General features: G+C 35.5%; 1 protein-coding gene across 1 annotated transcript in view; it reads left to right on the top strand.

The window, feature by feature from the left end:
- The window catches only part of LOC139786732 (uncharacterized), a gene marked incomplete at its 3' end in the record, with an annotated part of 34,978 nt that extends 19,974 nt beyond the window's left edge, over positions 1-15,004 (top strand). The window contains exons 3-5 of the mRNA XM_071725854.1: positions 10,765-10,941; positions 11,798-12,027; positions 14,855-15,004. Coding sequence (XP_071581955.1) covers positions 10,765-10,941; positions 11,798-12,027; positions 14,855-15,004 — 557 coding nt within the window. The remainder of the gene's footprint in view (positions 1-10,764; positions 10,942-11,797; positions 12,028-14,854) is intronic.
- Between the last annotated feature and the right edge of the window lie 1,487 nt (positions 15,005-16,491).

The raw sequence follows: 16,491 nt of genomic DNA, 5'->3' as shown, positions 1-16,491 counted from the left end.
CTCCAGCTATTTCCTCTTTTCCTTTTTATCGCCTCAGTTGCGTATCCTCTTTTTTCATAGAAGCTCCTTCTCTCTTCTTCCCAATTTGCCTTTTCCTTCCTGACATTCCTTTTTATTTCTTTCCAGCATTCTCTTGCAATCTCATTTTCCTCTCCCCTTTCCAGTTTTTCCTCGTATTTCATCTATATTCATTTCCTTTTACCAGCACTTACTCTCATTCTGTCCCTCTTGGTTTCCTCCCTTATCATGTATCCGGGTGTGCTCCAGTCTAGGCCCAATGTCCACCTTATATACCTTTCGTGCATTCTTTCTATTTTCTCTCTCTTTTTCCATCCCCACACTTCTGCTCCATACAAAGCTATGCTTGCTACCAGCGAATCGTATAACTTAATTCTTCTTATCCAGTTTCCTCCAAATAACCTTTTTCCTATTCCCCAAACCTGTCTCATTGCTATGGTAGCTTTCCTTACTCTTTCGTTTATATGCGCCTCCTGTCCTCCGTTCTTTTAGAATGTGTAGCCTAGAAAGCAGAATTCCTTTACCTCCTCTATTTCTTCTCCCTTCCATTTCCATTCCATTTTCTTCATTTTACCTCCTCCCTTCCTGAATCTCATTACCTTTGTTTTCCCTACATTCACTCTCAGCTTTTTTCTGTCGAAATATTTCTCCAGTCTTTTCATCATCCTCTTTATCTCCTCTTCATCCTCTGCTATAGCTACTATATCGTCTGCGTATGCTAACGTCCAAAATTTTATTCTCCCTACTACCACGCCTCCATCTTGCCCTCTCCTCATTGTTTCCTCTAAGTCTGCCAGCAATAGTATGAAGAGCATAGCGCTCAGCGGGCATCCCTGTCTGATTCCTTTGACCGTCCAGAAGCATGATCCCTTTTCTCCTTTCACTCTTACCACGCTTCTTGTCTCTTCGTACAGATCTCCTATTCTAGTTCTCAGCTGTTCACTAATCCCTTCTCTTTTCAGTACCTCCCAAATTTTTTCTGGGCAGAAATCACGTGAACTCTCCGTCTTTGTCTCCCTTTGTTCCGTTCATTATTCCTAATCCTTCTTCCTCTACAAACTCCAATAGCTTTCTTCCCTCTGAATTAATTTCTTTATCTTTCAATTTTCTTCTTTCTCCCATTATCTCTGTTAATCCTCATTCTCCTGTTCTCGCATTAAAATCGCCTCCTATTATTATTTGCTCCCCTACCTAAACCACCATCATTTGTATATTCCTTTATCTTCTTTATCTTCTTTTCAATATCATTGCTCACATATACCGCTATAATTCTCCACGTACCTTCCTTTGTTTTTGCTATTCTTTCCACAATTCCTTCCTCCTCTCTCTCCTCTATTCCATCTGCGGCTAGTTCTTTCTTAACGCCTGTTATTATCCCTCCTTTTGCTCTTCCCTTCTTTCTTTCTTTCGTCGCTGACTGGCATTTCCACACATATTTATCCGATAACCTTCTTTTAACTTTACACCATTCTTTTTGCTCTACCCATGTTTCTAACATAGCTATTATATCCCAGTTTTCTATCTCTTTCCAGAATTCTTCGTTTTTCCTCATTAATCCAGCTATATTCCAGAAGCCTAATACTGTCATTGTGTTCACTCTTTCCTCACTTTGCTTACTCCCTTTCTGCTCCCCGTTCCGCATTTCCTCCCTCTTTCTCCTATTCCTTATGTCTTCTCCTTCCCTATCCTCTTTCCTTTCCTTATGACTTCCGAAAATCACTCCTCTTCTCTAACTTTCCTCAAAATTTGAGGTTATATGCTTGCTGTCATTTACTGTGTGTTTAATAAATGTTAAATATTTTCCATATATGCCAATCACTGTGTAAACACTTGTGAGTTTGCCAGCCGGTTTCTGGCACCAATGAATGCCAGTCAGTTGGCGCCACTAATCATTGCGTATGTAAACTTACCTTAACGATAAAAGTAACGATAAAAGTAACTGTTAAATTAGTTACAGTTACTGAAAAAATGTAACTAAGTTACCGTTACAGTTACCAAAAGAAAAATGTAACGCAGTTACCAGTAAGTTACCAAAAAAAGTAACTTGTAACGGTAACTGCGTTACAAGTAACGAGTTACTTCCCAACCTTGCATTAAGGTCATATTCCCATACAGCACAAAAAGTTGAAAAAACGTTCTTGAAACGTTGCAATGTTGAATGTTGAAGTATAAATATCTTTTTAACGTTGAATCTATGTTGATTCTTCTACATTGATTCTTTATGTTGCTACAATATTAAAACAACATTGAACAAATTATTAATCTTTTGAAATTCAAATAAAATTATTGAAAAGAAATTATATATGTATATAATTTTATATGCAGGTAACATATATATATGTTAATAGTTATTTTAAATAAAAAATATCTTTTTTAATATTTTATGAAATCTACATCGCACGTAAATTGAATAAATGGCCGCGTTTAGCAGAACGTTTATTTTGCAACTGTTGAAATTTTCTGAACTGAGATTGGATTTTATTCTTTTAGATCTAGAGGAATAATCCAATCTGAGCTCCGAAAATTTCCAACAATTGTAAAAAAGACACGTTCTGTTAAACGCGGCTAATGTTAATCAGCATTTAACAATTTAATTGTTGTTACATTGTTTTTAATATTTGCCAGTTAACATATCATTACAAGATTTTTTTACACTCTAAAGATATAGGCCAGTCATATTAGACATCGAACCTTCCAATTAAACTTCCCAGGTTGCAACCATCATGAATCGCTTTGATTTGAGGTGCTATAAGTGGGATTTATTTTGCTTCGCAAAATTAACGCGCAATAAAAAGTTATTAACAATATTATCAACAAAAAACGCGATTTTTTTTATTTTTTCTCAAATATCTCGAAAACTAAGCAAGATAGGGTAACTAACTATACGTACCTTTTTTGTAGAGCGTAAAATTATCTACAATAATGATCCGAACAACATTTATCGTCAAGTTAGTCGTTTAGCTTGCACGCGCCGTCAAAGTCCGAGACTCGGATCCCGAAAACCCTCGATTTCATCGTTTTTTTAATGTTGCGTCGGTGATTTTTTTCCGTCATTTAAAATGGAATTAAAAATCCCCAAAAAATCACACATTATCTGAGAACTACAAAGAATACTTCTCATGATGCAACCGATTTTTTAGACCCTTTTTCTTTAGTTTGTAGCTATGTAAGCAAAAAATTTAGATTTTTTTGAATAGTCTTAGTTTTTCGCTGTTTTCAGGCCTTAGAATTTATTTGAGACGAATTTTATCATATGCATCTTGTTGTGGACAAATTTGCAACAAAAAAGGACCCCTGTATTTTTTTGTACGACAAACGCTGATTTTTTTATTGACGCGCAAAGTTATCCAATATTGCGCACAGGTCGGATAACGCATTTTTTGCACTAAAATAATTATTTTTTATTAAAATTTACGTGATTTTTCGCATTATTATTGAACCATATTGCAAAGCCGTTTTTTGCAATATGGTTCAATAATAATGCGAAAAATCACGTAAATTTTAATAAAAAATAATTATTTTAGTGCAAAACATGCGTTATCCGACCTGTGCGCAATATTGGATAACTTTGCGCGTCAATAAAAAAATCAGCGTTTGTCGTACAAAAAAAATACAGGGGTCCTTTTTTGTTGCAAATTTTGTCCACAACAAGATGCATATGATAAAATTCGTCTCAAATAAATTCTAAGGCCTGAAACAGCGAAAAACTAAGACTATTCAAAAAATCTAAATTTTTTGCTTACATAGCTACAAACTAAAGAAAAAGGGTCTAAAAAATCGGTTGCATCATGAGAAGTATTCTTTGTAGTTCTCAGATAATGTGTGATTTTTTGGGGATTTTTAATTCCATTTTAAATGACGGAAAAAAATCACCGACGCAACATAAAAAAAACGATGAAATCGAGGGTTTTCGGGATCCGAGTCTCGGACTTTGACGGCGCGTGCAAGCTAAACGACTGACTTGACGATAAATGTTGTTCAGATCATTATTGTAGATAATTTTACGCTCTACAAAAAAGGTACGTATAGTTAGTTACCTTATCTTGCTTAGTTTTCGAGATATTTGAGAAATAATAAAAAAAATCGCGTTTTTTGTTGATAATATTGTTAATAACTTTTTATTGCGCGCTAATTTTGCGAAGCAAAATAAATCCCACTTATAGCACCTCAAATCAAAGCAATTCATGATGGTTGTAACCTGGGAAGATTAATTGGAAGGTTAACCCTCTAAAGGGTACCTCACGTTAAGATAGGCAAAATGCCACTGTCAATGAAACGGAAAAATGACTTTGGATTTGCATAAGTACACTAAAAAAAGAATTTTCTACGATTTTTCCGACCATCCATCCCTCCTCTTTTTCCTAGTGGCACCAAAAAACCGCTTTTTTCGAAAATTATTTTTTTTCTCCGGTTCCTTCATGTTAAAATTTTTGAAAAAATTTGAGAATATAGCTTATAAAAAGTACTTGGCACACAATTTTTTTGAGCTTTAGGCGCGTTGAATACCTAACCTAAAAAAATAAAATAAATATTTGAATCAATTTTTTTTTAATTTCTTTGATAGTTGCAGGTCTAATTACTCTAGAAAATTGTATATTTTAGTGTTCTACGTGTATTAGTATTTTTTCAGATTTTTCGGAATGGTGGGCCGTACTCAAAAATGCGAAAAACTCTATTTTTAGCCACTTTTGGGCCTTTTATGGTCCTCAAATGATTGATAGTGCCTTAACTGACTCTAAAATAAACATAATATATTACTTTTGGATATATGTTGTCAATATTTGATACATTTCGATACGTCTCATATGTTTTTGAGCATGAAATCAGTCATAACTCAACGAGAAAACCCTACTTTTTGTATAAAAGTGCCTATTTTTCGTCGATTTCTGGATTTTTGGTTATTTTATCTAAGTTTTTTTGCATATGATTGGTAAATGTGAATATAAATATAATAAAAAATTGTACCTCTTATACATATATTTCAAAGAAATCGTTCATTTATTCAAATATATACATTTTCATGAAAAAAAAATTAATTTTTATGATTCCATGATCGTCTCTTTAATCCTCCTCGTCACTATCTTCCTCAATTACTGGTGTTACTTCTTCGAAGTCAAACAATGTTGTAAGTATCTCAGCTGGTCGAATAATCCTTGACAAGTATCTTGCATGAGACAAGTAAAAAACTATGGCGACTATATGCGAGCAACACCCTATAGTTCTGTTACCATTAGCGCAGTTACAGCAATAACGTCTGACACCGTTGAGTCCCACACTATCAGGTTGATATTACAAATCTTATTTACAATGCTTGCATATAGCCGCCATAGTTTTTTACCTGTCTCATGCAAGATACTTGTCAAGGATTATTCGACCAGCTGAGATACTTACAACATTGTTTGACTTCGAAGAAGTAACACCAGTAATTGAGGAAGATAGTGACGAGGAGGATTAAAGAGACGATCATGGAATCATAAAAATTAATTTTTTTTCATGAAAATGTATATATTTGAATCAATGAACGATTTCTTTGAAATATATGTATAAGAGGTACAATTTTTTATTATATTTATATTCACATTTACCAATCATATGCAAAAAAACTTAGATAAAATAACCAAAAATCCAGAAATCGACGAAAAATAGGCACTTTTATACAAAAAGTAGGGTTTTCTCGTTGAGTTATGACTGATTTCATGCTCAAAAACATATGAGACGTATCGGAATGTATCAAATATTGACAACATATATCCAAAAGTAATATATTATGTTTATTTTAGAGTCAGTTAAGGCACTATCAATCATTTGAGGACCATAAAAGGCCCAAAAGTGTTTAAAAATAGGGTTTTTCGCATTTTTGAGTACGGCCGACCATTCCAAAAAATCTGAAAAAATTCTAATACATGTAGAACACTAAAATATACAATTTTCTAGAGTAATTAGACCTGCAACTATCAAAGAAATTAGAAAAAAATTGATTCAAATATTTATTTAATTTTTTTAGGTTAGGTATTTAACGCGCCTAAAGCTCAAAAAAATTGTGTGCTAAGTACTTTTTATAAGCTATATTCTCAAATTTTTTCAAAATTTTTAACATGAAGGAACCGGAGAAAAAAAATAATTTTCGAAAAAAGCGGTTTTTTGGTGCCACTAGGAAAAGAAGGAGGGATGGATGGTCGGAAAAATCGTAGAAAATTCTTTTTTTAGTGTACTTATGCAAATCCAAAGTCATTTTTCCGTTTCATTAACAGTGGCATTTTGCCTATCTTAACGTGGGGTACCCTTAGTCTAATATGACTGGCCTAATATGTACATACATACATATAAGTATAAGCAAGAAGGAAGCGTCAGAGTCAGAGAATCACTACTAGCCCGTTTGATAATCAAAGTCAAGCAACGTAGGTGCGGGTTACTACTTGGTTGGATGACCGGCTAGAGAGTGGATTTTTTCGGGCTTGCGGCTGTACACACACGGCATATATCTACCCGCAATATTTATTCGTTTAAATCTGATGTATCTGATAAATGGCAACGTATTAGCATTACTTTTACTACTATATGGGAACGTTTTTTTAAATGTTGAATTGCAATGTCTTGTAGACGTCTACAAGACATTGCAATTCAGCGGACATTAGACGTTTGTGCAATGTCTTTTCAACATTCAATTTACGTTAAATCTACATTTTGCAACGTTGATACAATATTGTAAATGTTGAAATTCAATGTTTTTAAGATGTTGATTCAACATTAGTGTGCTGTATGGGATTGAGTTCTTTAAACGGGGACCCCTATTTTTTATGTCATATTCTTGTAACCCTTGTCGAGACGTTTTCAAAACACTAAGATAAAGCACCCTTTCGTTAAGAATTTCCTGAAATATTTTAAATTTTGTCATGACATTTTTAATATAAAATATGAGATATCTCATAAAGTATTCACTTTTCGATAACTTTACCTTTATACGTAGAATAATGAATGGAATCGAATAATAATATTAATTTATATTAATCTTTACATTAGCAATTTTGCAAAATTGAATTTGCGTCTACAAAGTGCAATCAAATTTTTTAAAATAATTTTTTTTCTGTTTTTTTTTTACAACAATAGATTCCCGACCTTTTTGTTACACCATGTATAACAAGTAAATAATTCTTATTAATTGAAGTAAAAAATGTAGTCCCTAATAATTCTTATTCGAGTTGGTAATTATTTATGCAAATCTCCAAATAACTTCAACAAAATTTTTAATGTAATCTAACTATAAAATAATAATCAATAACTATAAATAATAATCAAATTGAGAATTTTTTCACTTTTGTTTATCCATCATCTGTAAGCTTACAATGTACGAAATAACTTATATTTCTGTGATTGTCTTTTGTATTTTAGATATAAGGCGAATTGATAAAAATGCTTTTATAACAAATAACTAACATTTGTTTGTTTATAAAAAATACTTGTTTTCTGCAAATTATATCTTTATCATATAAATTATTTTTATATAATTATATCAAAGATATTTAATTGAATATCTTTAATTTGCTACGTATAAATAAATTTATATTTATATATTTAAATATCACATTAGACGAATATCTATCATCGAACATTTAATTTATTATAGTTAAGCATGGCCAGATATCGTCATACCTAAACAGTTTTCGATCAAACACAACCTCAGTTCGACTTATATCTGGACAGATATAGTCAGATGTAATGTATTTTAATTGGATCGCATTCGAGTATAAATATGGTTATATCTAAACAGATACAGTCAGATCTAGACTGTGAAAAATAAAGGAGTACCGTACTGCCGTTGGTACGCTCGGAGTTACCGATCCGCGGTAGCATTCGAGTGCGTTGCGAAAGAGGGCGTAGTTAGCGTTCGCGCCCGCCCGTCGTGAGGAGATCGCGTTCGTGTACGTCCGTGAATCCCGAAGTTCAGTTCGATTCGTGAGTTCGTTACGATCGGTAGCTGAGTGAAACAACGTGCGAGGCAAAGTATTTAGAATAAAACGTCGTCATAGATTAATGTTCCTGGTCTTTTATGTGCACCCGCCCACTCTATCCGCACCAAATATAACAAGACTGTTTCGATGAAATTCAATCACAGATATGGTTTGATCTGACCAGATATAATCTGAACCGTCAAAGATCAGATTACACTCCATATATTGACTACGTTTACACGGCTCGATTTACGCCGAAGTTATAACATCGATTTTATAACTTCGGCTTAAATCGGGCCGTGTAAACGTAATCATTGTTATATATAGTTATATATGAACATATATGACCAAATCTGCGCAGACATGAGAAGTCATATCTGAGCATATCTGACCAGATAAAATTTGATCTGCTAAGATATAATTTGATCTGGTCGGATCTAATCCTTTTTTCCCGGGGACAATTACGACACCAGTCACGGCTCCATGGGACTTCACCTTTAAGCAGTAAGGAAATCAACGGTTTTGATTCGCTATCGCTTACGTTATGTCTTGAGTTCTTGACTGTAATTGGCTGATTTGTTTACTGCTTAAATCTTGCGGTGCTTAGATGGGAGCGTCCAGCGTCGAGCGTCAAGCGTCAATATCCTTGCGTAGATGTCTAAACACGCAGATCGCGCAGATTTTAGTGTCAAGATGCTGAATAAAATGGCTACTGACTAGAATTAGCGTCAAGATGCTGAAATCTGCACGTTTAGACATCCTGCGTAAGGGGGAAGTCCCATGGAGCCAGCGTACGGCGTACCGGCGTATGGCGTAAAGAAGCTTGGCTAATCACAGGCTTTACGCTCGTTTTCACGCGCCAGCACATATGTTATGCTGGTTTTTGAAGCGTTCCGACGTTTGTGCTACAATGATACACACCCACGTACACGCATATGGAATATTGCTTTATATATGAATGTATGTGTTAAAAAGTCGCGCTGAAAATTTCATCGGCTGTCCCATGGGGCGTATTTACGCCGGCGTAATGATCAATAAGCCAATCACAAGACCCCTTGAGCATCCATTTTGAAAATAAGTTTTGTAAAACAACACTGTGATTGGCTTATTAATCATTACGCTGTTTAAATAAGCTCCATGGGACAGCCGATGTTTGTGCTGGCGTAACGAAAACGAGCGTAAAGCCTGTGATTAGCCAAGCTTCTGTACGCCATACGCCGGCGCCGGTACGCCATACGCTGGCTCTATGGGACTTCACCCTAAGGGTGTTGCGCGCGTGTTTGACGCTTGACGCTCGACGCTCGATGCTACCATGTAATGGCACCTTTACTACTTAAGTTTTTCTATGACTCCGTTTACACGGCACCGTTAATCGGGTTTTATAACATCGGTAGTTGTCAGGAAGACCAATCGTAATCATTCTTTAGAAGAATGGAATAGCTGTGATTGACCGGCCTAAGAACTACCGATGTTATAAAACCCGATTAACGGTGCCGTGTAAACGCAGTCTATGTGCCCGTGCCTTAAGGGAATCAACAGTTTGGATTCGCTGCCGCTTACGTTATGCCTTAAGTTCTGGATTGTGATTGGCTGATTTGCTTACTGCTTAAGTCTTACTGCTAAAATTTTTCTATGTGCCAAGGCTTTTAAAGAGCCGGAAATCCATTGGGTTATATACATATATTGTATACATACGTACACTAAAGCAAAAATGAGTTCCTTTTCGGTATAGATAGGTGTAGATGAGCGCACTATTTCTAGGCGCGCAGTTGGCTGGAAGGTAAAAATGGTGCGCTCATCTACACTGAAAAAGGAACTTATTTTTGCTCCCCAGTGTACATACATACCTACATACATACATAGAACGGCCTTTTTCCTGGGTTTTCGTGGGCAAGATGATACTTGGTAAGTTCCCATTGTCTTCCGAGAGGTGGTTGGAATAAAAACCAACGCTTTTTGGTTGGATTTGAACTTGGACAGAGAGAAGCCTGAGAGAGGCTATCCCGGCCTTTTTCGTGAGACCGTCGAAACCTCCTGTACACTATCGCCAGTACATCCATTTTAGAAATTGGTACTATGTAGCCATGTCTATTTTCCGATACTGCCAATAAAACATCATTCTGGTGCGCGTCCATGCTACATCCGCAAATGTAGTGATATTATATGTATAACCAGAATGATGTTTTATCGGCAGTATCGGAAAATAGACGTGGCTACGTAGTACCAATTTCTAAAATGGATGTACTGGCGGTAGTGTATAGGGGGTTTCGACAATCTCACGAAAAAGACCGGCCTCTCTCAGGCTTCTCTCTGACTTGGATCTTCGGCTCATTAGAGTACCACACATCTCTTTGCGCTACGACCGCTGCTTTCTTTTTTTCCAAATAAATTTGATATTTGTAGTAGGGATAATATTGTTTAACCTCCAGAATATTCATATGTGGCACATTTTGTTCCATAAATTGAAATGAGATGATTATAGGCTCGTTAATCACAAAAAATATTCTCAGTAAATCTGTATACGTCAATATCCATTTTTTTCCTTATTGTACACTATCTTATACCATTTACTTATGCAAAGTTTTAGATTTTTTGAATTTTTGAGTAAATTCTTTAGTGTACCTACTAGTTAGTATATCTAAACTTTATTAGTGTATAATCATTAGTAATTTTAGCACAAAATCTCTCATAGGATTTACACAATATTGTGATTTTAAATAAGATATAATTTATGTAACAACGAAACAAATTTTCATGTAATAGCGAAAATAAATCATGAATATTTGAAATTTTTCAGAATGTCTGAGGCGTAAGGATGAAATAATCAAACAAGCTCTACTCGAAAAGCAATTATTGATGGCGGATATATTAAATATCCCTAAAGAAGATTTTGAACATGTGGCAGACATAGCATCTGAACCATCTGCGATGGAAAAGGAACCTGCTGAACTCATACTTGCTGCTATTAGCCAAAGTATTTATTATTAGTACTAACAATAAGAACCAAATTTAGTTGTTGTATTTATTAAAGTTTATTATTTGATATTCGACTTATTCTATAATATTGTCAAAAGCAGAATATAGAAATAAATATAAATGATATATTTATTATTATACAGAGTGATTTAGAACGAGTAATAAACTTTGATTGTTTGAAAAGTCATTTTGAGTAAAAAATGTCATATGAATATATATAGATCCTGTTCTCAATACTTACAATAGTTACAGAATTTTTAAAATTTGTTTTTTTATATAAATTTTGTTTTATTTGAAATAGTTTTTCTTGAATATATAAGTGTTCATATTTTTTTTGTTAAGAATTTAGTTATATTATATTTCTTGAAGATAAAAGTGAATATTTTACGAAATGTAAAATGCCTATTTTATAAAAATTATCTACTTGTTTCCAAATCTAATACTTTAAACAAGTAGCTCTTAATTTTTTCATACAAATAGAAAAGGATAATTAGAAAATTTAAATAATCAAATTTATTTTAAGTTTGCATTAAAAAATATTCGAATATTGGCAATTTGAACGAAATGTCCTGAAATCAGCAAACTTTCATGAAAATTTTTTAAGATTTGAGTAGACATTGTGGAATATTAATAAATATTTAATTATTTGTTTTAGAAGAGATGAAAAATGATGAAATATTTTGTACATTATTGTATAATTTAGTAGAAAATAGCAACTGATAATGTTACACTGACATTATTATTGATAACCGAACAAAAAATTGATAATGTTTACTTAATATATTATTTATGGAATAAGTTTACAGTGTTTACATATGCACAACAAAGCACTTATATTTTACTTTTGGCTACAGCTGATCAGCTAATGGGAATGTTGAATTCTGCATTAAATATAAGTGAGACGGAAACAATATTTGCATCACGTGGGACATCGACATCACATGGGACATTCTCTCCTGCGTGTGAAGCTACTGGTTGTCCTTCACTACGAAGTCACTCGCATCCTCAACAATCAGTCATGAGAATTGTACAGCCGATCTGCCATTATCTCACATCCCAGCTCTCACAACTGTCACAACTCCTGGTAAATATGACCATTATTTATTTTACAGAATATGCTAAATTGAAAAATATTAGCTTAGGATTTGATAATTTTACGATTCAGTTCATTAACGAATGAGTAGTTCGCGGTCAGACAGACAGACGGACGGACGGACGGACGGACGTCAGGTACATGTATATATGATTTTAGGTTATAATATCTTTGTTTGTGGCGAAGGAAAAAGGATCTTATCTGTTATAATATCTTTGTTTGTATTTATGTTACCTGTCCTTATTTACAGCTCTATAAAAATAAAGTTGATTATATTTGCTTCTGCTGAAATGTAAAGAACGATGGATCATAATGTCGCTTTACTTTTTTTTATAAGTCAGAGATAGGATTTAATTGCAACTATCAAGCTTATTTTATTCATGTTAACCACTGAGATATAAGTATGGAATGGACACTGCGATGCTACGCCCGTAGGTGGAAAACGAGCCTGGAACGAGCCTGAGACAGATAGATATTGTGGGATCTCTCTCTCTCTCTCTCTCCCTCTCCCTCTCCCCCTCCCCTCCCCTCCCCCTCTCCCTCTCTCCCCTCTCCCCCTCTCCCTCTCCCTTTCCCTCTCCCTCTCTCTCCCTCTCCCCCCCTCCCCCTGCCAAGGGAACGGGCTTGGAAAAATTAGCGGGGAAAGAAGACCCTGTTGAGCTTGACTCTAGTCTGGCACTGTAAGGAGACATGAGAGGTGTAGCATAAGTGGGAGATGGCAACATCGCCGGTGAAATACCACTACTTTCATCGTTTCCTTACTTACTCGGTTAGGCTGAGCGCGTGCCCCGAGGGCTTCGTGCCCCGGCGGTCACGGTGTTCTAGAGCCAAGCGCCCTCTCTCCCTCTCCCCCTCTCCCTCTCCCTCCCTCTCCCCCCTCCCCCCACAATATTTATCATAACGTAAAAATATTCGTCGTTATGATAAGGCACAAAAAACTTACGATAATATTGCAGAAATAAGGGAACCCCCCTTCTGATTTCAATAATTTTGAGATATGTTATCAAAGTCATCACCCTGAGTACCTTCAAATGTTTTAGCCGATGGACACTGTTTGTTAAAAAGTTATTAATAAATAAAGTTTAAGAAATATAACAGTTTGTGTCAGTGTTAAGGGAAGTAATTTGCTCTGATGTGTGTATAAATAGTACACTTATAGTACGTAGGCGGGGGAGGGGTGGTAGCCCCACCTCCACAAGCGGGAATGAGTGGGGGTAGACTTCGGTTCGTGTGGAAAGTTTGAAAACCCGAACCGTGCTACAATGCTGTCCAGAGAATCATCCACGCGAAGTGAGGTCCACTCCACCCCACTCCTGCTTACAGGGCGAAATCATAGACTCAGGCTGCGGTCCACTTGACGCTACAAATGCTTCGAAGCATTCCTTTTCTCCTTTCTTTCAATGAAGAAAGAAAAAGAAGAAGAACGCTTCGAAGCATTTGTAGCATCAAATGGACCGCAGCCTTAGGAAGAGATAGAAGGAGCGTAAACCTGCGGGGGTACGGAGATAAACGCGGTAAGGGGGGTTACGTCTAAATTCGGCTATTTTTGTAGTACTATACGGTTCGGATATGTTCGGCGTTAGGCTAAAGCCGTAGTCCATCGACAACAGTACACGGACACACACGAATATGGTTGTCGCTTTGGTGTGTGTTGCCTGGATGTGGAGGTGATGCGCTACCAGTGCATGCCAGCGCATCCCCTCCGCATGCTGGCAACTACACTTAAAGCGACAACCACGTCCGTGTGCTGTCGAGCATCTGAATGTTTCCAAGTTAACCGAAGTTTAGCCGAATTTAGACGTAACTCTCGTCTAATAATCCCCCGTTATCATAACCTCCAGGATGATTACGATAACTAACCCCGTTATCATAACCCCTCGAAATGTTAGTGATTTTCGGAGGCATTTTTGGCGAAGAACACGGGAAAAATAGTAAACAAATTTTCCGACCAAAAAAATTTTTCGAGGTTTACCCTACCCGAACCGAGGTCTATCATTGTACGGTTCGGATTTTCAACTTTTTACGCGAACCGAGATCTACCCCACCCAATCCTGCCTGCAGAGGAGGGGCGGTAGCCCCTCCCCCGCCTATATGTGTACTGTCTATACACACAATCAAAGTATTATTTAAAAATGTATATTATTTATTTTTAACTTTAACACGGCATATCTCGAAAACTAGAACAGTTAGTCCTAGATAAGACCTATATAATTTTTTGTTTAGCGTAAAAATACTACCAGAAACCATCGTCAAATCAAGGGGCCGAAGTTATCGTAATCGTGCCTACCCTCCCCCTTGTCCATAGTAACCAGTTACGTTCCGTCTATCTCTTCCTAAGTCTATGGACGAAACGAAGTCTATCATTGTACGGCTCGAGTTTTCAACTTTTTACGCGAACCGAGGTCCACTCCCACCCACCCCTGCTTGCGATACACATATATCAGTAAATTACTTCCCTTAGTACTGACACAAACTGTTATATTTCTCAGTTATATTAATATTTTTTTAATAAACAACGAGCGTCGCGTCGGTTGTAATCTTCACAATATTACTCTGTGACTTTGTTAACGCACAGGAATGTTTTTATTAGTTATGTTCTAAAGTCTTAATTTTGCATATATTTCGTACTCGCGTATAATTTTGTATCTGTTTGTTTTAATTGTACTCTGCCGTGTTCCTTTTTTCATTCCAAAGTGAATATACATTTAAATGCAGAAAGTTTAAGAAAACATTAATAATGAGGAAAACTTTTTGTCCTTAGAAGTATTTTAATATTTCTGTTTCTCCCAAAACTATGTTGTATTTTGATAAATTGCAGGAGATTATAAAAGAAAGAGAAGAAGAACGGGAGAAGCTGCGGAAGGAATTGCGTAGAAGCAGGGAACGTATACACGCGCTTGACACTGACGTACAGCGTCGTGAATTTTCGGAAATAATAACCACAACAACTCACACGCAACGATGCTTGGTTAGTATTTTATTTTATTTCATTTTATTTATAATTATTACAATATATTTATAACTTAGTATGATATATTAAAAACCAGGTTGCATTTAAGAGGGTATTTGTTCAAAAGTACTTGAAAAATAGGCAATTTTTGGGATTTTTTTTCTCATAAACGAATAAATCTTACAGAAACTTACAGTTTTGCATAGGTATTTGTTACTATTTTATTATTATTTCTACCGTATTTCATATAAAAATAATTAAAATTTATTAAAATGTAAAGTGGCAATGTTGCGAAATATTTGTTCTTGATGGATGCCATAATATCTTAAAAACTAATGAAGCGATTAACTTGAAATTTTACTATTGACATATAGTACTGGGCGGAGCATGCGGCAAGATTTCTTTGATCTCTTATCTCTTGAGGGACCTAGAAAGAGATAAGTAGATGTGTGGGCACGGATCTTTCCTTCTATTTTGTTTTCATTGATTGAGTTTTGTCTAAGGAGAAAGGGAACAGTACCGTATTCTTGTAAGTTGGGAACATTCTTAATGTATTGCTATGTATAAAATTTTTAAGTGCAGCGGCTATCTTTCCAGGTAGCAGGATGACGTCTAAAGACTTCTTATTTGATATATTATTGACGTTAGAAATGTCATTAAGACGTTATTAATACGTTATTTCACATCAACTCTGCTACCTAGGTTATGGCTCCGTAACTTCATGAGCCGCTACTACTCAGACATCGTCTTGTTTCTTTCTACGTCTCTCAAGACGGTTTCAGTTCCATGCTCCGTCCAGTACTATACAGTGGCGATCAAAAATTTTGGCCCAAACAGATTTTGGTAAATATTTCCCTTTACACAGCCAGCTCTGAGGACCTTGACCTTGACATATGTTATCAAGGACATGACCCTGAGTAACTTTCCTTATAACTTAATTGTTGTTCATTGCTTATTTAAAAGTTATAGATAAACAAAAAAAGTTTGAAAAATTTACAAGTTTGTGTCAGTGCTAAAGGAAGTAATTTGCTGATATATGTGTATAGACAGTACACATGTGAGCGGGGGAGGGGCAGTAGCGCTGTCCACCCCCACCCCCCTCCCTTACATGTGTACTATCTATACACACATCAGCACACATATCAGCAAATTACCTCCCTTAGTAGTGACATAAAACCGTATATTTTTCAAACTTTTTTGTTTATAACTTTTAAATAAGCAATGAGCGACGATTAAGTTATAAGGAAAAGTTACTCAGGGTCATGTCCTTGACAACATATGTCAAGGTCAAGGTCATCGGGGTTGACTGTGTAAAGGGAAATATTTACCTTTACTATGAATAAACGTTGTTAATGATAAAAAATGGCATATATATATATATATATATATATATATATATAATTATTTCTTTATTTAACAAAAAGCAAAAAACGCATGATCATAAATATCGGGCCAGGAACTTCATGTTACTGCAAATCACAAAAATTAATTAAATCACTAGAAAA

This window comes from Temnothorax nylanderi, unplaced genomic scaffold (genome assembly GCF_030848795.1).
Source record: "Temnothorax nylanderi isolate EJ_2023f unplaced genomic scaffold, tnyl_v1.0 TNYL_tig1130_pilon, whole genome shotgun sequence".
In the NCBI taxonomy this organism is placed as follows: Eukaryota; Metazoa; Arthropoda; class Insecta; order Hymenoptera; family Formicidae; genus Temnothorax; species Temnothorax nylanderi.
This window is presented reverse-complemented; position numbering and strand designations above follow the sequence as displayed.